Source organism: Oryza sativa, chromosome 5, assembly GCF_034140825.1.
Source record: "Oryza sativa Japonica Group chromosome 5, ASM3414082v1".
NCBI classification, from domain to species: Eukaryota; Viridiplantae; Streptophyta; class Magnoliopsida; order Poales; family Poaceae; genus Oryza; species Oryza sativa.
Window position 1 is genome coordinate 28,076,813 of NC_089039.1, and position 24,854 is coordinate 28,101,666.

A 24,854-nucleotide genomic window follows, 5' to 3' on the forward strand; every position below is an offset into this window, starting at 1 on the left:
ATATACTCCCCCGTTTCACAGTGTAACACTTTCTAGCATTGTCCACATTCATATAGATGCTAATGAATCTAGACATTATTATATATATATATTCATTAATATCTATATAAATATGGACAATGCTAGAAAGTCTTACATTGTGAAACGGATGAAATAATAATTAAGAATTTACAACTAGACCCATGGACACATAAGGACACACATTATAGACTTTGAGTAGCAAATTTTTAATTACCATATCTTAAAAGTAAAAAAAAATTAATCAGCAACTTTTAACTTTTTTTAATTTTTAATTACCATATCTTTAGCAACGTCCATTCCTCGAATCCAACGGCCGTCGACATGTCTCGGTCCGGGCCAACGAGCAAAAACACAAACCAGAGAGTGCGCCCGTACCAGTCCAGGATTTCTAGAAGCGCAAGACGAAACCGTCAAAATTGCGCTACAAAAACCGCGCGTACCGCAGCCCGCAGCCAAGCCAAACACCACTCGCAGATCCGCTTCGCTTCTCCGAGACAAGCGGAGGAGGAGTGCTTCTTCCGAGCACACGGCGCGCGAGGGAGAGGAGAGAGGAGATGGCGGCGGTTCGGGAGCCCAGGGAGGAGGCGGCGGTGGGGGAGGGGGAGGGGGAGGAGGAGGGCAGGTGGGGCGGGCTGCTGCCGGAGCTCGTGGAGGAGGTGGTGCGGCGCGTGGAGGCGTCGGGGGGCGAGCGGTGGCCCGCGCGGAAGGACCTCGTGTCGTGCGCGTGCGTCTGCCGCCGGTGGCGCGAGGCCGCGGCGGCCGTCGTGCGGCCGCTCCCCGAGTCCGGCAGAATCACCTTCCCGTCATCGCTCAAGCAGGTGTGGCCCCTTGCTTAGGCGTTGATTTAATTAGCTTAGTACTATTTGGTGCTAGGGCTCATTCATTGCAGGGTTGCAGAAATACCAGTTTTGTGAAGTAGGATTTTTGGCAGATCAGATTGGGATCGATATGGTCTATAATCTGTGTGTACACTAGTACTCCACCGATCCGGTATTTGGTCTGGGGTTCGAATAGGATTTGGGAATGAGAAATAGAATATTAGTTTTAAGTTTTAATAAATTTGCTAGTATGTAGGAGTAGGGAAGAAACTTGCAATTGGGAAATGTATGCTTTATATCTCTGTTTTTAAGTTCCAATGTGGTCACTAATATTAGGTGACTAATGATTATGCAGAAAGTTCAGTTCTGACCAGATTTAGTGCCTATTAGGACAGTAGTTACAGGTTTGTGCCTATAATCTTCGTTATGTGGCACGCTGAAGGATTATCTAGTCTCTCTCTCTCTTTTTTTTTTTTGGGGGGGGGGGGGGTTGAATAGCGTAGCACATATTTAGCTCATTAGCTATAAGCTATGTGGATATTTGTACAGTTCTTACAACTTGAAGAGTGGGTTTGAGGTATCTGCATTTGCACTTTTGGTCAGTTATATATCCAGTGCTGACACCATTTTGCTCCATTCCATGTTGTTTGAGCAGCCAGGCCCTAAGGACTTCCCAATCCAGTGCTTCGTCAAGCGAAACAAGAAGAAATCTATGTTCTATCTTTACCTAGGCTTGTTGAATGGTATGTTTCTAAGGCATAATCCAAACATGCAAGTGCTTCCTTAATGACCTGAAGCATTATCGTTTTTCACTTACTGCTACTTCAATTTGAAACACCATGTATTATGACTCAATCTGGTTTGTTAGGTTCACATGTGGTTGGAATAGTTTTCCCTTGTCCCTGCATCAGCTTTAGCCAGGTTTTTTAATGCCTGTATACAAAGTTTATTGCCACTGAATCATCTTGTATTTGAATTGCTTTGTACATTCTTCAATGACTTGAGAGCTTACACATAATACGTTTGTATGGCTCCTGTCTGCTGCTGATGTCACTACTCACTAGTTATTGGCAGTCACATGTGTACCTGCTTGCCTGTTTGATTCCTCTTATATCAAATGTTATGTTGCTAGTTCTATTTCTGCCAAGTTTCTATGCTTTGTTTGCAGTGCATTTGTGATATTTATAATTCAATACGACATCATGTGCACAAGCTGGATAAGCAGACATATATTGGATAATTTTGGATATTCTTTCCTGATTTCCATGATAAATGGGATTTTTCATGAGACATGCTTTGCTGATTATCTATTTATTTCATGTTCAACAGGTACCATGGATAAAGGGAAGTTTCTCATGGCCGCTAGAAGGTTTAGGAGGGGGCCCCACACAGAGTATGTTATTTCCCTTGATGCTGATGACCTGTCACAAGGAAGCAATGCATATGTGGGGAAACTGAGGTAGCTTTCGCGCATCCTGTAGTTATCATTTACCTTCCATTGCTCTTGCTCACTTGCTCCATGTGTTTTCTTCTGTTGTCTTTTTCTACCAAGAAACAGGCACATAAACATTCTTCTAAATACTATTTAGTAAGTGTAATTAATAGGTGGTACCAATTCATTAATACATGATCTAGAAATTTATTGGTATTACTGTGCTGGGACTATTGTACGTTCTGTACATGATTGTGGGAAAAGTACCTATATTTCACCTTAGCTCTTGGGGTGAAGACTTGAAAAGGGAAACTTTTCACCTGGCTGGCAAAGCTGGCCGAAGTTTATTAAGAAGGGGGAAAAGGAGCATCTGTTACAAAGCTTTCGGAGCTTAAAGCTCCTTTACAACGCTTCCGCTACAGGAGCTTAAAGCTCCTGTACAACGCTTCCGAAGTTTACAACTTACAGCACGGCAGGCTTATGCATGGAAGCGCTGTATCTGTATGTGCAAGTCTTTCTCAGGAATAGCATATGCAAGTCTTTCATGTTATCTCTCTTACATGTCCTTATTGGTGTTGTGGAATCTGGATTGGTACTTAAACCAACAGTTGCTACTTGCTTGGAATTTACATTAAGTAGTTTAAAATGATCATGCATTGTCATATTACTGTCTTCTCTTTCTATTTCTTGGCGATAACAGTTTGGAGAAGTGCTTCTTATGTTCAGTTTGACGCACTTCCATTGCATTTATTATTTCCTCTTTGACCTGATTGTGTTTCTGCTGCACCATTTTTAGGTCTGATTTTTGGGGGACAAATTTCAAGATATATGACAACCAGCCGCCATACGATGATGCAAAAACATCAAGCACTCGATCTAGCCAGCGTTTTGGAAGTACCCACCGTTTTGGAAGTAGACGGATCTGCCCCCAAATATCGGCAGGCAACTTCAATGTTGGGCAGATCTCATACAAATACAACCTTCTTAAATCTAGGGGACCTAGGAGGATGTTTTGCACAATGGAATGCCCTTCAACTCAAGAAACCTGGGAGAATTCCCTCAAGACAAAATCTTTGAGGTGCACAGGAACCACTGTCTTAAGGAACAAAGCTCCCCGCTGGCATGAGCACTTGCAGTGCTGGTGCTTAAACTTTCATGGGCGAGTGACAGTTGCATCCGTGAAGAATTTCCAGCTTGTGGCCACAGCTGACCCCAGCCATCCAGATAGCGTTGGAGACGAGGAAACAGTTATCCTGCAGTTTGGGAAAGTTGACAGCAATATCTTCACTATGGATTACCGCCAACCTCTCTCGGCGTTTCAGGCTTTCGCCATCTGCCTTAGCAGCTTCGGTACTAAACTAGCTTGTGAGTAAACAATCATGTCACAGCGTGGTTGCATACTTCATTGGTCAATTCTGCTGAAGCTCTTCTATTGGGCTGCTACCATGGCCATCTTTTATTTTGGTTTGCATCATGGTACTGCATCTGTATTTATTTACTAGAAACGTACCATTAGTCGAGGCGAAGAAAAAAAAATCAGGCTCAGCCTGTGTTTTGAAATCAATCAAAGAGGGACTAATGTAAATATGCCCTTGTCCATCTATTGTTGTCCGAGAAAGTCCATCATTTTTTATACTGTTGTAAAGTGAACAATAACCAGAGTTATATATCATCATGGCGGCTGTTATGGTTCAAATTCTGTAAATTCCTTCTGGCAGAAAACTTGAATGACATCTGCACTAAAGCTTATTGGCTCGTAGTGAAAGAACAAAACTGAAGCGCTGAAACCTGAAACAGATCCGGAATTCTACAACGAGGTGACGGTGATTTGCTGCAAGTTCAGGTAAAACTACTCAAGCTATCATCTAATTTTGCTTGCATGTCACCAAACCTGGTGTCTATAACAAAGATTGCTAAACATCTCTACTCGTAGGAGTCATTGCTCGCCTTCGCGACGCCAGCCTCCAGTGTTTCCATCTGCATCTCCAGCAACTTCAGCCTCTCGTTCATTCTTTGCAGTCTCTTCCTCGCAGCCTCATCTGACAAAGAGGAGAGAAGAACTATGAGTCTCTCTTATCGCTCAACTTACGCCGGGAACAATGTAAACGTCCATTGAAAGTTTGAAGCGGGGGTTTGAACCTACCGAGCTGTGAAGCCTGCTGCGAGATGAAATGCGAAGCAGCCATTTCCTGGCCGTTATCAGTAGTGACAGTCGTGTTGATGGGATCACTCAACCTGGACGACGATCCTTTCTTCCTCCCAAGCATTTCCGGGATGCAGTTTAGCCACTCCTGTCTTCACTACACTAGATTCAGTTCAGGCGGGGTTGTGACTTGTGAGAAGTCTCACATTGATGCTGTTTTATATACTCCTAATCCTAGCTTGGATATGTTATCAAGTTCAATTCATTCATTGGGTTGGTCCAAAGATATATTGATTGTCCTGCAGTCAGATGTCGAGGTCGAACATCTTGGTCAGAGTCAGACCCGGCGACTTAGACCGGACTCCCGGCGGCTAGCCGGGCAATTATGAACCGGAAAAGGTTCACTGTGACCTTCACTGACTTGGGAGAGCGATCTGACCCTTGCATGCGGATGATGATTTGCACACATGGATGCCGTACCGTAAAACCTGCATATGCATTGGCAGGAGCTCCCTTGATTGTACTCAGTGCTAAGACCACTGTAAAATGCAGATGATCTGAGTGCTGAGTGCTGGGTTTCGCGCGGCCCACTGCCCGAACGGTTACTGAAGGTGCATCAGTTTTCCCTACTGATCATGCTTCATTTCCAGCCTACTAGTTGCAGGCAGATCCACAATTTTAGTGAAATCCGGTTTGGATTTCGCAAAATCAGGACTTTTCAGAGCGGGTGAGAAACACAAACCACTTAGTTTTTCAGTCAAGTTCAAAAAATAAAACTGAATTATATCTTTTTAATCAAATTTATTTGGATTTTTCACATGGAGAGACCGGAGATGTAATCCATTTCCATTATCTAAATCTTTTTTTAGATTTTATCGGTTTTTATTGGTTTATCGATAGGCTCCACGAAATCTGATTATGCTGCTAGTGAGCGGATTTTAATTTGGTACGAGGATCGGTGAACCCTTTGCAAGCTTTGCAGGGCAGGCACTCGTCGGGCCAACGCAAGGACGTGCGCGGTTGATGCGTCGTCCACCGACCCGCCCGCCAACCGGCGGAGTTAGGAGAGGCCGGCCGGATGCCGTGCGACGCGGGACTACAGTAACTACGTACTAGTGTGTAGCTAGCTGCCGCTCGCTGTCGTCCGGTCCGGGCACTCGTCCATGGCATGGCCTGTAGCCTGGGAGTAGCTGGAGTAGGTCATAGCGAGCACGGTAGCAGCCAGCGGCCGGTCCTCCCTTGGATTACGCAGGAAATCCTGCGGCTCTTCCGGGGCAAAGCGAAGCGAAGCCCCCTGCGCGCGAGAATGAGATGCAACGCGTAGCGCGTGAGGTCTCTGCCTCTGCCCGGCCTCTCGCGCGCGCGCGGTGGCAATGCGTCCTCCGCCCCTTCAGGGCTCACGTTACTCGTATGAAAGCAAAAAACCGAACAACCTACGCACACAATACAAAAGGTTCCAGAATTGCCGAACCGCTTTAAGATCAGTGTAAATCACTATTATGCTCTGAGCATAGAAGTATCTCTTAAATACTGTTTTCTCGTGAAGATAGTGGTTGGTGATGGTTGACATGCGCTTCCAAAACAGAAAGGAAACCAAGTTCCAGCGTGGTAGATGCATGCATACGCGCGGATGGAGTAGTACCACAAGCGAAGGGCCGGCAGGGCGGGCAGAAATGCGGGGGAAGAGTAGACTAAAGGCAACGGCAAGGCGACGGGCGGGCGACGTGTCGGTAGTAGTAGTCGGTACCGGGCGCGGCCGGCCAGGAATTGATGGGCGTGCGGCGTGGGGGTGGGTGGGGTACGGCGCAAGCAAGCGTTACTCGCGGCGCCCGTCCGGTCCCGGGCCCGATCGAATCCGATGCGACGCGACGCGCCGCGCCGGTGGTGGTGGTGGTTCCAAAGTCCACGCGCGCTCGCCCGTGCCGTCCGGTTGGCCGGCCGCCTCGGCTCGTGCCTGGTGTAGTGCGTGACAGCCAGCCAAGCCAGCCTCGTCGTCCAATTCAATGCGCGTCGCATGGCCTAGCCTGGCCACCGGGGCGCGTCGCGGGCGCGGCAGGAGAGAGGAGAGGAGAGCGCCACGTCGTGGTCACGACCCTGCGAACACGCGGTTGCCCTGCCGTCCACGGCCGCGACGCGACCCCGCGCGCGAACACGGGAGGACGGACGGACGGGGATCTGATGTGGCGTACCGACGTGCGTGCGTACGCACACGGCCGCTCTACTTGACTCCGGCCAAGCCACCCCCACCACCACGACGTGCTGCTCGTTTTTTTCCCTCGCGTTTCCTGTACAGCTATAGTACCTTGATTTCAACGATTGTTCGTTCGCCGCGACGACGACGACCTCGCCAAAGGCGAGAGGTGCTCGCTCGTCCAATCTTGTGTCAGCTACGAACGGAACGAGGAGAAGTAGTAGCCGGCCTTGGGGTGCACGCCGCTGCCGTCCGTCCGTCACCCCGTCCACTTTTCCGGGCAGGTCTCGCCACCGCTCGATGGAGACAACAATAATTGCCCGCCTCCCCAGCGCGCCGGTGGGGCCCACACCACCTCACCCACCCACCCCCTCTTCGCGGCCTTCTCCCTCCTCGGTGTCTCAGTCTCTCTCTCTCCTCCTCTTTCGGCGCCCAAGCCGAACGAACGAGACGAGAGTACGAGACGCAACGCAAAGCCGACCAACGGCGACCACCTCAGCGCACCCGCAATCCCACGCCCGCCTGACACACACCGCGCGCAGCGCAGCGTGGGCAGCCGCGTAATTTCGCGCGGCCGCCACCGTATTCCGCCCCGTCCGGTCTCCGGACCCCGGTGGGTTGGGTTGCCGTGCCGTGCCGCGCCCTGTCTTTATCCCAAACCTCCTCCTCGCCAGCCAACGCTGCTTTCGCCGGTTACCCGGTCAAACTCATCCAACGGCGGCACGTCTCCGATCCGGTCACACCCACACACCCCACGAGATGCCTCGCCGGTCACGTGTGACGCGCGTGACGCCCCCTCCCTCTCTCGGCCGGCGCCCCACCCCCGCCGTGCTGTGTCCTTTTATTCCAACCCTCACCGCCCCACGATTCACGCCACCACCACTCCGTCCGTCGTCTCGTCTCGTCGCCTACCTAGGGTTTCGTGTTTGGGAGATCTGAGAGGGGGAGGGGGATGGAGGTGAGGGAGATGGCCGTGGCGGCGGCTGCGGCGGCGGCGGCGTCGTCCGGGGGAGGAGGTGGGGGGTTGAGGATGCCGCCGCCCAACCCTAACCTGCCGTACAGGGAGGATTGCTGGAGCGAGGGCGAGACGGAGGCGCTGGTCCGCGCGTGGGGGAGCCGCTACGTCGAGCTCAACCGGGGGAACCTGCGGCAGAAGCAGTGGCAGGAGGTGGCCGACGCCGTCAACTCGCGGCGCGGGGCGGCCGCGCGCCGCCGCCCGCCGCGCACCGACGTGCAGTGCAAGAACCGCGTCGACACCCTCAAGAAGAAGTACAAGGCGGAGCGCGCCCGCGTCATGCCATCCACCTGGTCCTTCTTCCCCGAGCTCGACCGCCTCGTCGGGCCCACCCTCTCCGCCTCCGCCTCCAAGAGGCCCTCGCCGTCGCCGTCGCCGGTGCCGCCGCCCCCTTACTTCGCCATGCCCATCCATCCTTCCGCGGTGAGGAAGCCCCCCTCGCCTTCGCCGTCGCCCTCTCCGCCGCCTCCTATGGCGTTGCCGCTGCCCAGCTACCGTCGCGGGTCTCCGCTCCCCGCCGCCGCTCTTATCCAGCAGGAGGCCGCGGCTGCAGCCGCTGCCGCGGTGTCTGATTCGGAGGACTCTGAAGGCCCTGGCGATAACAACAATCACAACGCGCAGCGGTCACCGTCGCAATCTGTGTCATCGCGCTCCGGCAATAGCAACAAGCGCAGCCGTCAGGAAGTTGATGGTGGTTTCAGGGAGCTGGCAAGGGCGATCGAGGCATTTGCGGAGATGTATGAGCGTGTGGAGAGTGCGAAGCAAAAGCAGGCACTGGAGATTGAGCGGCAGCGAATAGACTTCCTGAAGCAGTTGGAGGTCAAGCGCATGGAGAACTTTGTGGATGCACATGTCAAGCTTGCCAGGGCAAAGCGCATCAAGAAGCATGCAGGGACTGCACCCGATGGTATTGGCGCAGCGGAATTGGTTTCCTCTGTCGCTGCGCTGCCTTTCCTCTCCACCTCCACCTACATATGATGCTGAGGAGATGTTGAGGTAAAAACCGACCTAGCATTTTTGTTTTCAATTAATGTTGTTGTGGATAATAGATAATTGTTCAGTTATAATATTATAAAGCTGTAGTTATATATATGTGCTTTGGATTTGCTGGCATATAGTCCTGTGGGATGGGGATGCTGTGAAATGATGTTTTTATTGATTGATGATAAGATTGGTATGCTTCAGGAAAGGTTGTTTTTGTGAATATTATGTGTCTGGGCCAGGATTTTTAATCCCCCCATATAATCCCCGTATGCAATTGAATTTCAATAGTTAGAAGTTTAACATTGCATTTGTTCCTGGTAGTGAGCTGCTCTAATTGTTAGATTTTGTATCATTAATCCAATCATGAATGATAGCATGACACATATTTGGTCTTTTGGCATTTTCATCTATCTTGGTAAATACAAATGTCCTGATGATATATTATCTATCATCCTTAGTAATGAGTAAACAAACTTGAACAAGATTGCCTAGGTTCGCTAAGGTTGAAGCAAGGTCAAGTGCAACTTGATTGGGCTTAATAACTCATGAACATATATGCATTTATGCTAGTGTGTTAGTGGCTTTGAATGGTGCATTTTCCATATGCATGGTTTGACAACAAACATTTGAGCTCAAGTATGTGCTACGCCTGTTACTTTTCAATGTCTGTACTGGTGTGGTAGATTAGATTGCATAGTAAAACCTATTTTCCTGTTACAACACAATTTGGAAAAGTTTGATTTGACAGTTGTGCAGAGATTGGTGTGTTGGTTTGTAGATTTGAAGTTATTTTTTCCAACAGACAAAATTATCACATGAACGCTAGAGACTTTTACCGACAACCTGGCCTGTTCATGATGGAATATTTCATAATTCATACCCTTGGCCCTGGAATAGTAGATACAAGCCACATTGGATATGTTATTGCTAGTCTATCTCTGTTAAATTGGTGCTGAGACCTTTGTTAGTATGTATTGTGTGTTTTCTGTTAGACATATCGGAATGGACAGGTTCTATTACATATGTTTTTATGTCTGTTCTTTTTGAGCATCCATATTTCTCGGCTATCTTATGATTCCGTGAGGAGCTTTGTTGATCATTGGTTGAACTCCATTGTGTTCTACTATTCCTGTAAAGTGTCACTACAACTTGAAGATGCTGGATAAAATTTAAACCAATATAGTAACAAGTGATAAATGCAAGAGTGATACCATAAATTGAATCTTGCAGGTAAAGATAAAATAGACTTCCAGACTCTAGGGGTCTGTTTGACTTGTCTGTTGAAACTGTTGAAAATGCTTAATCTATTGAAATGGATCATGTTCTTCTTGTTGCACGTGATGAAGGCACCCATTTGGTCATTACTATTTACTAGCACGATTGATTGCTTAATGTTTCCCCTTTTTTTTTTGGTGCAGATTATCAGTGTGAAGTTCATTAGATGGCCTTGCTGACCATGGGAAGACTGGTTTGGCACTTGGCAGCGATTCATTGTAGTTCGTAGCCTGGTAGTATATGGAAATTGAAGACTAGAAGTTCCTAGTGTAAAGCAATGTTGACATTGGTGCCTGTGGGTTGTTAATCTGTTTACCTATTGTTTTATTGACATTTTAGGCATGTAACTCTGACCTCCTGTTTTATTTTTCTTTCTTAAAAAAAAGTGTATCGACAAAAGGTGTTGCAATCTTTCCCTGTCGTTGTTGATCGCCTTGAATCGTGTAGGAGTAGCAACTTTCTGCGGAAGTTCTGGGAGCATTCTGCAACAGTAATCGTGTATAAGCCCCTGATGTTGCGTTGACACAACATCAAAACAGCTATTGGATATAATTTGGCATTTTCTTTGCAAGAGTAATTTTGAAGCGTTTTGCTGTGGATATAAAGCGACCAAACGATAACAGTTGAAGTTATTGGTTATAATATATACTCTCCGTTGCATAATATAAAGGATTTTAGGTGAATGAAACACATCCTAATATGTCATATCCAACCAAAATCCCTTATATTATAGGACGGAGGGAGGAGTAGTAGTTTGTGGATGTTCTGGCTCCCTCAATTGCCACTCACCTTTAGGGTGAGTTTAGTTCACATCAAAATTTAAAGTTTGGTTGAAATTGGAACGATGAGACGGAAAGTTGGAAGTTTGTGTGTATAGAAAAGTTTTTGATATGATGGAAAAGTTGGAAGTTTGAAGAAAAAGTTTGGAACTAAACAAGGGCTTAGCCAAAAACTGTTACTGATCTGAATTTGCTTCGTTGCTAGTCGCCCTGTGCATGTGCTCCGCTGCTCCCAGTTAACTCGTCTTGTTTCTGTTCAAACGATAGCTGGGCTCTTTTTAAGTCTGTTTCATACCCCAGCCGGCAGTTATAATATTTGCATTTGTTTCATTCTCAGTTCTTGTTTCATCGTTACGTTGGTGAAATCTTCAATGGATTTTATAACAAGAAGATATGGGGCTTATTCACTTTGTTGTCTGAATCAACATTTTAAAATTTGGTAGCATTGTCTTCATATGATTTGTTGTCTTTATCAAATTTTGATAAGAGTTTTAAGAGTAGGCAACAATGGTTGAAATGTATGTAGTTTATATCTTTATTAAGTTTTGGTATTGTTGAAAGTGTGCTCAGAGTTGAGAGCGGCAGGAGCTCCGATACGTGCTCAGAGCCAGGAGGAAAGAAACCAAGAGCAGCGTAGCAGGCTAGCAGCCAGGAAAAAGATGACACTGTGGCCAGGAAAAATATCAGCACCATACATCGCGACACCAGCGTGTCAGCACTATGGTTTAAGATCAGCCACCGACGCCGGCAGCAGGTGGCGGTGAGTGGACTGGACGTCTGGACAGACGTGAGCGGGTAGGGAGAGGGACACCGCCACACACAGCGGTCGCCGGTCGGCGCGGGGCAACACGCGGGGAAGTGATGGTAATGTGCCGTGTTGCTGCCGTCCGCGCCCGGCACGACACGGGAGCCGGGAGGGGCCGAAGAAAACGGTGGCCTGGTTGGTGGGTGGGAGGTTGCTATACGCGCGGGCCGGCGAATCGCGCGAGAGATGCACACGAGACCGTGCGTTTGGACAGAGGCCGGCTCGGCCAGCCAGGCCGCGTGGGGCCGCGGGCTACAAGGCCATTCCAGTTTCTGGCGGGCTGCGTCAACCAAACAACTGGGCCTCAACCCTTTTATCCTCAGTAGTTTCTCTTTCCTTTTTGTCTAGCTGCAGTTTTTGTTTCTTTTCTTCCTTTTCTTTGGCATAGAAAAAAAGATATTTTTTTTATTCTAATATATTGACGTGTAATTATTTTGCGCGTTCGAAAAAAATTGCAAACAACTGCTTGTACCCTACCAGGATCGATCTCTGCTTTTTGCTGCAAGTTATGTTGCAGTACTGCTGCGCTGTGTGTACGTGTTACACGGGTTTCATGCGATCCTGCCCAATCAGCTCCATCACTTGAGAAATTTTTTGTTGTGGTCCGGCTAAGGATGATGTTCCAGAGAGCTGGCTGGCTAGCTAGCTAACTCTCCAGATCATAGGGCTGTACTGTTTATATTCTTTTTCCAACGAATTTTGGACAACTGCATATGTGCTAGTAGTATATAGCTAGCACTGCTTTATTCTGACAACACATACACGCACACATCCTTCCTCACGATTAACATGTGTCCTGTAGAATGTTGTAGTAGACGTTGGTCACCCTTCGTTGTCTCTGGCATATATCGGTCCTGCACCTCATGCAGCAAGCTAGGACCTCAACCAGTATAGCTACTAGCTAGCTATCGCTCGCTCGGGACCGTGTATAAAACTGTTGGTAACTTTTTGTGATATAAGTCAACAAATACAATCGCAGCTCTGTGAAGGAAACCCAACACTTTCTAAACTTTGATAATTTTCTTATATTTCGTTCATAGGTGTTAAATTTAGGTGTAAACAAAATCCATGTGTTACAGAGAGATATATAGAAGAGAGATGCACCCGCACCTTCACTCTCGGAGGCCCCGGCTGGCGCTAAGATATGTAGCTGACTGAATGGGATCGATGGGAGATGCTGATATGTCATGCATACACCCCACGAGGGAAAAGAAACGCTAGCTAGCAAGCTGCATCGATCTCTCATCTGAAACCAACGTACGCCAACACCTGCTAGCACGAGATGAAATGAATCGAATTGAAATCGGGGGGCAAGAAAAGTCTTGCTAGATGTGCCTCCTTCATTGACAAGTCCAATCGGATTCGCGAAAGCTAGCTAGAGCGGGAGAGGAGAGGAGAGGAGAGGAGAGGAGACGAGATGAGATCCCAGCTAGCTGCCACTTACACCTGGCACGAACGGCAGAGATTCTCTGGCATTGTTCCCCTGGGGACAAAACCGGAGAGCATCCGATCCGGCCGGGGATCGATCGAATCGCGCGCTAGCTGCAGCTGCAGCAGGAGCAGGTACACAGCGGCTTGCTCGCATTGGTTCATGGCAGCTCCCCAAAGGCAGACAAGACGAGGTGGTGCCAGCCTCGCCCTCTCGCACCCAAGGGTTTCCCTTAATGCGGTAACCGGTTTTATCATGATAAACCCACCTAATTCAAAAGGAATTTAACAAAAATATAAATGTTTATATTATTCTTTCGGCTTTTACTGTTCGTCGATATAATTGGACGGTTATGGGACTTACACCGAGGTGCGATAAGCTCCTCCTCGTAAAACCCTGCTCACACCACACCATACATAGCATAGACGTCTCTCCAACCTATACTCGATGTAGTACTAATTACTTATATTACGAGAGAATTTTAGGAGCTACCGAATAGTGTTGTGCTATAGTGTTGCTAGACTTAAAAAGTGTAAAAACAAAGTCAAAAGAAATGTGAAAAAAATCTTTTAATATTTTTCATTACGTTTTTATGCACCTTTTAAGTTTAGTACAACACGGTAGCACGGCACTAATAAGCACCTGAGATTCTCTCCGCCTAGTACGTCTATTGGTTCTGAGCCATTTTTCACGGCAGTTTTCTTGAGCAAATTAACCATGGTTTCGCGGCAGTTTTTGACAATAAACTAACCATGGTACGCGTCGGCGCCAGCGGTCATTGTCTGCACGGCAAATCTCTAGAGCTTTATCACGGACGAGCTGAACGATGCGAATGCATGCATGATTGATTTCGTATGGTTTTTAATTGGTGAGGTGAATAATACTGAACAGTGAACAGTGCTCGTCTTTCAGTTACAACTGTTTTTCTGTCGGAGAAATGTGTTAGAAAGCGATACGCTCTGTGTGCCACTGCCATCTTCTCTTCTGTGGTCACTGATGCTCGCTGCTCAGTGATCTGTACACTCTATATCCTGCTAAGCTGGTGTAAACGGTATATACAACCCCAGCGCATGCATGTGCGTGCTCGCCTGCTCGCTTTTGTTATTTTAGAGGGACGTGACATCTGTGACTATCAATCTGGACATGAGACTATCCAGATTGACAGTCCTAGAAAGTATCACATCTCTTCAAAATCTCTTATATTATAGAATGACGGGAGTAATAATGTTGGATGGAAAGGTCATTGATCTGAAAATTCATCCAAATTGAGCCGTTTTGTGGTCATCGAACATGTGTAGTAGAAACTAAATATAACTCACGTTATGTAACAAAAAAAATCCAACGAAATAATTACGGATGTTGTTCCGTCGGTAGAATCTATGCCGATTCCAGTTTTCTGCTCCATTTCTGAAACACTGTCCAACTATAGATTTTTTTAAGTAAGAAATTGGCAGGGAAATTGAGAATTACTCCTATGTTTCTACTAGGAAAAAGGAGGTGCATGCATGGCCTGGACTGTTTGGAATCCTGTACGGTTTGGATAGCGGCCCCCCTGATTCGTGCCTTTTGCTGGACAAAGTGAATCTTCAGGTGGGGGACTGCCTGCTCCATCTTCAGTAATGACGTCCCTAATCCAAGGAAACGGTATTATTCCCATGTGACTCGCTGCCACTACTACCTAGTACTCCACCTCTAGTAACCATGCACCTTTTACGCTCCCATGCATGCTGGGTGCATTTGACTAGCAATCCACAAGTTGCGCCATGCACTAAGGGGGTGTTTAGATGGGGCTAAAACTTTTTAGCCCATGTCACATTGGATGTTTGGACGTTAATTTGGAGTATTAAACATAGACTAATAAAAAAACTAATTTCATAAATGAGAGCTAATCCGCGAGACGAATTTTTTAAGCCTAATTAATCTATAATTATAAAAAGTTTACTGTAGCATCACATTGTCAAAATCATGACATAATTAGACTCAAAAAATTCGTCTCGTGAATTAGTCCAAGGATATGGAATGTGTTTTGTAATTAGTGTATGTTTAATACTCCAAATTAATATCCAAACATCCGATGTGACATGAACTTGGAATAAGTCCCTGGAAAACAAACAGGCCCTAAGCTCATTGATCACTGGGAGTATACGAGATCTGGTCGATCAGTGGGAGAAATTAGGGCAGGAGGTCCGGAAAGAAATCTCTACCGACGACGACTAAACGGGGTCGAAATGATTGTAGAGGCCGCAAGTTCTGGCGTTGGTCGTGATCACCGAAAAGTTCGATCTGGCTCTTGTCGCAGTCCAGACTCCAGAGTACACCCCACTTGCATTGCTTGAGCTTGTTTCTGGCGCAGCTTGATACTCTGATGCATAGCATTGCCTGCCCTGCCCTCCCCTCCCGGGATACGATACGACGTGACAGTGCATTCAAATTCAAGCCATACATGTCCTCCTCGATCTACCTAGCTTATACCAACGCATGCATGCATGTGCACGTCGATCCGATCGATCGATCGAGCTCCCAAAATCGCCTCCGAAATTGCAGCAAATTAACCAAGAGCGGAAGAAAAAGAGGAGTAAAAAAATCAACCGGCAATAGGATTGCCCATCCACGGGCGGGACAAGACGAGATGCTATATCTGGTATGGGCGTACGCGCGCCTAACCCCCGTGCCCCCGCAGCGACCGACGCGACGCGACGCGCGAAGGCCCCGCGCGCGCGCGGTGCGGCGTACACACGAACCTGCAGCCTGCAGGCTATCTTTCCCGTGCGCACTCCGGGCCGCGCGGTGACAGGAGATCGGCAGATCGCACTCTGTGGGCGAATACAATTCTCACCCCCGACCCACGTACGCGCGGGCGCCGGGCGTCCCGTGTCCACCAGGGCAAGCCCGGGCCGCGACGGCCGCGTGTCCCGGTACCGCGTGCGGGAGGCTGTACTCTACCATGTGATGAGACCGATTTTGCCACGGCGCATGCAACTGGATGGCCACGCCATGTTTTTCTTTGGAATTTTTATTAATCTCTATATCTACACAGGGTATAAAAAAACACAATGCACAGTTTTTAAACTCTAAACCTCCTACATTAGTGACTTGCTCCCTCTGTCCCAAAAAGACCGAATTCTTCGGTTTTCGTGTCCAACGTTTGACCGTCCGTCTTATATGAAATTTTTTTATTATTAGTATTTTTATTATTGTTAGATGATAAAACATTATTGTTTGACCGTCCGTCTTATCTTTTTAATTTTTTTTCATAATTTTTTAAATAAGACGAACGGTCAAACGTTAGACACGGAAACCTATGAATTAAGTTTTTTTTGGGACGGAGGGAAGGGAGTAGCTTCCAACTTCATTAGTGACTTATCTTTTCGTCACAGCACGAGAGCGCGGAAGGGGATAATCGGAACTAGTATGTGCTATCCGCCGCTGCACCATCTTCACCTCTGCGGATCGCAACCACCATCTGGTGCTAAACTTTCGTGTATGTTGTTCGCTGTAACTTTTCGAATCCCCTTGCGTCGCCGTCGGCCGTCGCATTCTGCATGCCTCTAATGCGTCGTGATGCTGCTATGCCGCACTACAACCGTCTTCCGCAAACCGTCGAACTTCCCGTTGGCCGACGCGGCCTAGTGTCGCGAAGCCATCCAGCACAACACGCTATGCTTGACCGCCGTCCACACCTATCTAAAATCAGACCTTAGGATCGATGCTCGCTTGGTAATTACCACCTCTAGGATGATGCCACGACATAAATCTTACTCCCTCTGTTTTTATCTATAAGCATTTGTACGTCATTTAGGAGAATTAAGGTTCACGAAAAAATTATAGATTTATAGCGTGTCATTAAGTGTGAGTTGATCGAAAATGGGAGAATTAATGCTTGGTGTAAGATAAGGAACAATTTGAATACTCATATAGTATTTGGGACAAGAGGGAGAGAGAGTAGACCGGAAGGGATAGAGATTCGAATGGAACACGGACTCCCAATGGAACACGCAGTAACCTATCTCAAAAGAGGCAAAATAATCTCATTACAGCCGTACGTGTACAGGTGAGTTGTACGAGTCGCCAGTACCAGCTTGCGAACTGATGGATTAATTCATGGGAAACAAAAGGGCCGCGGGGCGATGCATGCACGACGTACAAAACGCATCGCTAGCATGGTACAAACTCCACTTGTTGCTATGGCGCTATGGCTTGCATGCAGTAATATTCTGTTGCCACTTGGAGAATAGATTCGAGCACACACGGCCTTATCCGGTATGTCGTTGAAACTCGAAAGCAACGTAACCTGGCCCGTGATTACTGGCTCTCGTGTCGTCCAGGTCAAATGACGGTGGTCGATCGGTCGTCCATAGTCTATGCAGCTATGCTGACTACCTACTTATAATTAGCTGGTACGTATCTACTCCCTCCGTCCCATAATATAAGAGATTTTGATTTTTTGCTTATACTGTTTGACCACTCGTCTTATTAAAAAAATTTGTGCAAATATAAAAAATAAAAAGTTGTGCTTAAAATACTTTGGATAATAAAGTAAGTCATAAAAAAATAAGTAATAATTTCAATTTTTTTTAATAAGACGAGTGGTCAAATGATGCAAGTAAAAACTCAAAATTTCTTATATTATAGGACATAGGGAGTACTCCAATTAACTAGTCTTCCCTGTCTCTCATGATACAAGCTACAGAGAGATCTATGGGCTTGTTTGATTGAGGCCAATCTATGCCTAACCAAATCTTTGATAACTTCATTACTAATATATTTTATGGATGTTTGATTTGATATCAAATTTATAAATTGTACTCTAATAAATTTGATAGTATCAATACTTCTCTAGCTTTTTTAACACTACCGACATTTTGATATGATATAAATTGGGCTTCAAACCAAATAAGCCTTATTAGCAACTACAGTAGTATGCTAGCTAATGGCACAAGTCCCGACCTACCCGATCAATCGAAGTCAGGCTCTCATTCATCAGTTCCGTTTTTTCTGGTCCGTTCGTTCAGGCAAAGTTTGTCCTAGGAAAAGATCAAGAACACGAGTGAGAGAGGGAGGCACGGGCCCCTACCTGCCGCCAGTGGTGATTCCCATCGATCCCAAATCACATCGAGAGATGCTCGGATGGCCCGGATTCGCCGGATCCGTGAATCCATACACGGAAGATTACTTGAATTCATCGACGACAGAGTGACCTCATTCATTTTTGCGAACGCAGAGTGACCTCATTCAGAAGACGAGATCCAATAACATAAAGATTACCAACCGATCGACGTGCACATTTCGAAAGTATAGGTAAAAGCCATATATAATACAGTTACTCCCTCCGTCCCATAATATAAGAGATTTTAAGTTTTTCTTACGAGGTTTGACCACTCGTCTTATTCAAAAAATTTTAAAATTATTATTTATTTTATTTGAGACTTGCTTTATTATCTACAGTACTTTAATCACAACTTTTTGTTTTTTATATTTGCAAAAAAAAATTAAATAAAACGAGTGGTCAAACGTTATAAGCAAAAATTCAAAATCCCTTATATTGTGGGACGGAGGGAGTACTACACATTCTTGTTTAAGTTGTTTATACTCCCTCCGTCCCAAAATAAGTACAGTTTTGCACTATTCACGTTCAACGTTTGACCGTTCGTCTTATTTGAATTTTTTTTATGATTAGTATTTTTATTGCTATTAGATGATAAAATATAAATAGTACCTATATGTGTGACTAAATATTTTTAAATTTTTTATAAATTTTTTAAATAAGACGAACGGTCAAACGTTGGGCACAGATATCCACGACTGCACTTATTTTGGAACGGAGGTAGCACACATATAGCACACATATAGGTACACTCGTATGGCGCAGTAAGCATCATTAGCTACTACTGCACCTGCCGACCGCCCAGCCGGTAAAAACCATGCTACAAAAGGGGCGGCAGCGTCGACAGGAGCAGCACATAATCACATATGCATGCGGCAAGCTATTTTACACAACATGCACAACGCTGCACTGAACTGCACTCCACTGCTCTGCTGCAGAAAACCCCAGGACAGAGGAGTACTGCTGCACTACTGCACAGCAGAGGCATGCAGGAGGAGGCAGCTCGCCAGTGCCAGTTTTGGGCTGGCCAAGCAAGCCAAGGCAACGGCGGCCTTTAGTTACCAGAAATGGGTTAAAAGTAACACAACACAAGGATAGATCGATCGATCGATCGATCTCGATCATATTCACAGCTACCAGTACCACGGAGCTAACTACACTAGTACAGTAACACTTCACAGTTGTTCACAGTCGTCGGGTTGATCGATTTATTTCTTCGTCGCGGCCTCATCGTTGGCAGCGGCGTGCTGCAGCTCGTAGGGGCCGAGGCGGTTGTCGCCGAGGCGCGTCTTGTAGGCGGCCTTCTTGTACTCCCCCCAGGTGAACTCCCTGTACAGGCTCTGCTCCCCCTCCCGCATCACCTGCTCCAGCGGCGCGATCCGCTGCGACGCCGCTGGCCCGCCGAAGTAGATCACCGACAGCCTCGACTCCTCCCCCTCCGGCGCCAACACCCTGTGCTTCACGCTCCTGAACCTCCCATTCGTCAACACCTACACGTACACACATACGTTAATAATAAAAATGATAGTAAAAACAAGGCATAGAGCAATAATAATTTCAACTAAGGGTTTGTTCACTTTGCTACTATTTTCAACCTTACTTTTTTTTACAAAGTTATAAAAAAATAGCTACATTTAGCTTGTTACCAAATTTTAATAAGTACATATGAAATTTTGCTAAAATTTGGTAACCTTCCCAAAATTTTGGTAAACTTATCAAAATTTGGTAATACCAAAACTTGGTAAGGTTAAAAATAGTAGCAAAGTGAATAAGCCCTAATACTACTGAAAAATACCTCTTCTCCCAGTTCGTAACCCCTATAGTTTCGGGTTGTAAACTGGTAAAGAAATATGGAACTAAATATCGAAAAGTATCTTGGGCTTTTTAAACCGAAAATTTTTTTAGCCTCGATTCTTATTTAAACCAGATCTATTGTAGATTTTAAGAACTCTATTCTCGGGTAGCGTAGTACGTACTTGGAGGGAGTCGCCGACGTTGACGAAGAAGGAATCGGGGTCGGGGGGCACGGGGACCCAGCGGGCAGGGGAGGAGTAGTCTCCGCGGAGGAGGATCTGGAGGCCCGCGGTGCAGTTGGACCTGAGCACGGAGATGATCTGTGGGTCCGTGTGCTCCCCGAAGCCCGTCACGCCGCACTCGTCCCGGTCGCGGCCCGGCGGGAGGAGGCACGGCGGGTAGTGGTTCACCCGCAGCATCTCGTCGCTGCCCTCGCACCCCACCACCATCCGCCGCAGCACGCACCTCCCCTCCTCCGACGCCCCCAGCCCCAGCCCCTCCGCCATCAGCTCCATCACCCTGCACCCCACCCCCCTCACCGCCCCCGTGTACGCCTCCACCGCCGCCCTCAGCGCCGCCGGCAGCGCCGCGCCGCCGGACGAGGCGGCGCCGGCCGAGAGGAGGAGGTACTCCAGCCACCCCACGTCGCCGTTCGACCCGATGCTCTTGCTGCCGTAGCCGAGGGGCCGGGCGGGGCCGGACATGTCGAGCTTCTCCTGGTGCGGGAGCGCGAAGAACGCCATGGCGCTCGACTCCAACGCGTCGGCGAGCCCCGCGGGGACGCCGTGGTTGGTCGCCTTGAAGAACCCCAGGGTGCGGCACGCGTCGGCCACCGCCGCCGCCGCGCCCGGTGCCGACAGGTCGATGCACGGGATGACAGCTTGCGGCCCGGCATTGGCGCCCTTGGGGCACCTCACCAGCGGGATGTGCTCGATGGAGCTCGGCGCCGTGATCGCCACCATGGCGCGTGATCAGATCAAAAACCACCTAATTAAGCTTCTTCTTTTTGTTGTGTACCAACAGAGTGAGGAAACAGAGCAAGAACAGGGGAGGTGTTGCTGCCTCTGCTGCTGCACGTTTGCACTTGTGTTCTGCTCGTCAGATGGCCTCGTATATATAGGCAGCCAGAACTAACATTGCATGCTTTGCTGCTTTAGTGCAAAGCATAATGAACCTAGCTAGCTCGGAGTAGCAACATTCAAAGTGACATATTAGATGCAGTGAAAGGTAAATTAAGATGCTATTAATCTGTTCGTTTCACAATACTTTATTAGACAATACGTTTTATTTTTTTTCTGCTGACTATTTATTTTTAGCAATAAGTTTATAAAAATATATGCCGTATTTTAAAATGTGTCGTATGGTAAAAATGCAAACATCATATTCATCTATTCTACTCTCTCCGTTTCACAATATAAATCATTATAACATTTCTCACATTCATATTGATGTCAATGAATCTAGATTAACATTAATATGAATGTGAGAAATGCTAGAATCACTTATATTGTGAAACGGAGGAAGTATTGTAAATCAATTACATGTTGATAATAATGATCAAAGTTAAAACACTACTAGCAGTCAACACTGACTATTACTCCCTCTGTATACAACATAAGGGATTTTGACATTTTACTTACACTTTTGACTATTCATCTTATTAAAAAAATTATGTAAATATAAAAAACAAAAAGTTATGCTTAAATTACTTTGGATAATAAAGTAAGTAAAAAAATAATAATTTCAAAATTTTTAAAATAAGATGAATAGTTAAATAGTGCAAGCAAAATATTAAAATATAGGACGGAGGGAGTACTAAGAAAAAAAACAGAATGAGTAGTAACCATCGTTTACAAGACTACGACCTCGATGATCACTAGTCTAGAGTCTAGACTAGGGAAGGCAAGCTAAGTATGCAAGGCAACCACTGGAGTCCACCACATCTCTCGTAGTCTCAGTAGCTTGGAGCATTGGACCACCACACGCTGATTAGGACTCTGCGTGTCATTGTGTTGTGTTCTATGGAATGGATTATTACTTTCTTGGTCCATTCTAATCTGTGGTCGAGTGAATGGCATGAGTTAGCATGCATCCATCTTTTGGAATCCTAATTAACAATGTGTGACTTTGTTTGCATGTTATTTGAGAGTACAGATTATAGTGCTATTGTTCGTAGATATTCCTGTATCAAATTAAGTCTTCTACATGTATAAAGAAAGGCTAACAAACAGTACAATTGAGAAGTTCCCTGTATTTACCAATGATTTTGTTTCTCCCTTTATTAATTTTTCGTTCTTTTCCGGCCCTGGAATTTGTGATAGGAAAGGGGTATTATTATGCAGCTAACTTCTGGTTCTGGACCATACAATTTAGGGATGTAGACACCGGGCAACATATCCTCACGTTTTGTATTCAAGGGCGCACATGTTTTTTTTCTAAGCATATGTTTATATATGCTCCTCTGCTACCTAGATAATAGTTTATGCGTATGGTTTGGAATTCAGCTTATCTTTCGATAAGAATGTTTGACGCCTCGACCCTTGATCCAAAGGATACGAACATATTTAATTAGTAGTTAGTTTAGCACCGACCCTTACCGAATCCATGGTGAAATACCACGGGCTAAAATCCACAGCACAAAAGCTTCCAAGTCATCCTACAACAAGGTTCGATCTTGGAATGGCCGAAGGTTACTTTCAAGATTCCAGACTTGGTTAGCCTTGCTGACGTGATCTTATAAAATTTAAACGATAGATCCAAACAAACGCAGACGTTTCATCGCAACAAAACCAATGTGCTACAGCCTCCGCAAGCTGATTTGCGGGCATATGCAGCGGTATTGCGTTTATGCCTCCATTCGAACGGAGGCATTCTTAGAATTATTCTCAGAGAATAGAACTACACATTCTACCGAAATCCTGTTGGAATTAATTGGACTTTGTCCATTTAATTCTAGTAAATCCAAAAACTTGTAATTAATGCTAAGTAGAATAAATATTAGTACTCAATTAAAATGGGTTGTAAATTATATGCATATATGTTGACAAGCAGAGTATGGCGGTGAACTTATAGCGACTGTTCACTACTGGCAACGTTTGAGGACAGTTAAGCCTCCCGGTTCGAAAGAACTGCGCGCATCTGAGCACATACACAGGTAAATAGACGATCAAGTTTTCCCGTTGCTATTAGTGATTACCAGTTCAGAATACCTACGGGCACGGGTTTTCTGTACGAGCATCCGGAACTCCGTTCTCATAAGTAATTGCATGGGTAAGCTATTACCATTTCGGAAGACCTGTGCGTATGGGTTTTCTATACGAGCATTCTGAACTCCATCCTCCTAAGGGTCTGCACAGGTAAACGGACGATCAAGTTCTGAGTTCTGAGAGCGCTTCTCTGCGTGACTGCTATCTGCTCTTTTTCTTCCCGCTGTTCTGGATGGAAGGGGCTGCATCAATTTGTTCTCATGTTCTTCCTAGTCTGCTCACGTTTGACTACACCAACAACTGCCCATGACGACTGAGCAAAACACTGGAAACGGATCTATTGCTCCGGCCAATAGTCGTTTCAGGTATTATCCTAATCTAGTGCTTATTTCTTTTGTGTTGAACATATTAGTAGATGTGGTCTTTACTATTAGCATGTTTATGTTTAACACAAATATTAGATCATTCATGCAAATAATTGTGTCACGATTATTTTACTATTTTTTTATTAAATTATGAATTTTGACTAGATTTTCATCAAATCCTAGGTTCTGAAGGAGTCCTGAAATTTGAGGAAATAACTTTGAAACTAACTCATTGTTATCTTGCGTGCATGATGTGGAATGACCATTCTTGCCTCTCGCTGCTATTCAGGAGTGTGTATATATAACGACAGCTGCTATATCAGTCACTATACTTTACATAGTCGAATCACTATTTAGCAAAGGTTAATTGATCTTTTTTTCTCTGAATCATTATTACCTTCACTGGCAACATTATTCTCATTTAAATCCAATAAAACAGTTTTCATTACACGTCGTTGCCTCCTAATCAGTCCGTTTTCCTGTTTCCTCTTGTTGTCCCGGTCCTCTCCTATGGTGACTGGTGAGCATGTTCTAAACTGTTAATGGAGATATCGATTATTTACGCCATGCTTCTCTTAAGTACAATCTCTTCAGAAGCTTTTTATATCAACTTTAATTAGATGATTTTTTTTCAGAGCATTTATGATATTTAATTCATTTACATGAGTTTATCTGTCCATAATCTATTTAATCATCCAATTAGAATGCTCCTAGTGGTGCAGTGACCTGAGTTGTATCACAAGGTCTTGAGTTCAAATCTCCATATAAGCGAATTTTAGATTGGGTTGTTTACGGGGCTAAGTTCCCTATTTTAATAGCCGTATACATCCAGTTGGATGTAGAGGCCGGGTACAAAATACCATTCTCTAAAAGATTAGAATGTGTCCGATGGTGTTACTGCCTCAAGAAATGGTTCCTCTAAACCATGACAGGATATTGCTCTTGCTTATTTATTGAACTAGTTGATACTCCCCGCTTTGCTGCGGTATATATATGTGAATGAATGCATGTTATACATTATAAAAATGATAGATGTATATGTTTAGATAATATGAAAATAAACCATGACATGATATTGCTCTTGCTTATTTATTGAACTAGTTGATACTCCCCGCTTTGCTGCGGTACATATATGTGAACGAATGCATGTTATACATTATAAAAATGATAGATGTATATGTTTAGATAATATGAAAATAATGACTTGACATTTTTTGCATATTGTATTCTAAAAATACAACAAAATTGTAAATAATATGTCATGTTTGCATTATATTTAAAATACACGCTTACATGTGATTTAAAATATTTTATATAATAATTGCTAGTAGGTGATAATATGGTACACTTGCATATTGAGCTTTAGAAGTTAGTGGGCATCAACTATATAGATAATATAGATTTAATTCCGAGTCCAGCTACACAAGTATGAGGATGATAAGGAAACATACAACTTGGATGTCAAAATCTAAAGAGGATGGTCATAAAATTTC

At 45.6% G+C, this 24,854-nt stretch overlaps 4 protein-coding genes across 5 annotated transcripts; 2 read left to right on the forward strand and 2 right to left on the reverse strand.

The window, feature by feature from the left end:
* Positions 1-434: 434 nt before the first annotated feature.
* Positions 435-4,702, forward strand: LOC4339597 (tubby-like F-box protein 10). Of its 2 annotated transcripts, XR_010741214.1 has the most exons (6): positions 476-839; positions 1,495-1,582; positions 2,169-2,298; positions 3,068-3,636; positions 3,990-4,114; positions 4,205-4,702. XR_010741214.1 is itself a non-coding variant. In NM_001420877.1 (4 exons), the coding sequence occupies exons 1-4, from the start codon at positions 576-578 to the stop codon at positions 3,642-3,644; spliced, it is 1,059 nt and encodes a 352-aa protein (NP_001407806.1). In that variant the 5' UTR covers positions 435-575; the 3' UTR covers positions 3,645-3,996. The 2 variants fall into 2 exon arrangements, 1 of the variants encoding a protein (NP_001407806.1); NM_001420877.1 differs by lacking the exon at positions 4,205-4,702 and having other exon boundaries at positions 435-839; positions 3,068-3,996.
* LOC4339598 (uncharacterized) lies at positions 4,000-4,673 on the reverse strand. The gene is made up of 2 exons (NM_001420878.1): positions 4,415-4,673; positions 4,000-4,310 (listed from the first exon to the last, which is right to left on the reverse strand). Exons 1-2 carry the CDS (start codon positions 4,536-4,538, stop codon positions 4,195-4,197), a joined length of 240 nt encoding a protein of 79 aa, NP_001407807.1. The 5' UTR covers positions 4,539-4,673; the 3' UTR covers positions 4,000-4,194.
* Positions 4,703-7,008: 2,306 nt separating the features above from the next.
* On the forward strand, positions 7,009-10,456 carry LOC4339599 (trihelix transcription factor ENAP2). The gene is made up of 2 exons (XM_015784323.3): positions 7,009-8,616; positions 10,023-10,456. The coding sequence occupies exon 1, from the start codon at positions 7,558-7,560 to the stop codon at positions 8,596-8,598; it is 1,041 nt and encodes a 346-aa protein (XP_015639809.1). The 5' UTR covers positions 7,009-7,557; the 3' UTR covers positions 8,599-8,616; positions 10,023-10,456.
* An 8,297-nt stretch (positions 10,457-18,753) lies between these two features.
* On the reverse strand, positions 18,754-20,878 carry LOC4339600 (gibberellin 2-beta-dioxygenase 3-like). Its single transcript, XM_015782928.3, has 2 exons — positions 19,973-20,878; positions 18,754-19,486 (listed from the first exon to the last, which is right to left on the reverse strand). The coding sequence occupies exons 1-2, from the start codon at positions 20,750-20,752 to the stop codon at positions 19,205-19,207; spliced, it is 1,062 nt and encodes a 353-aa protein (XP_015638414.1). The 5' UTR covers positions 20,753-20,878; the 3' UTR covers positions 18,754-19,204.
* Between the last annotated feature and the right edge of the window lie 3,976 nt (positions 20,879-24,854).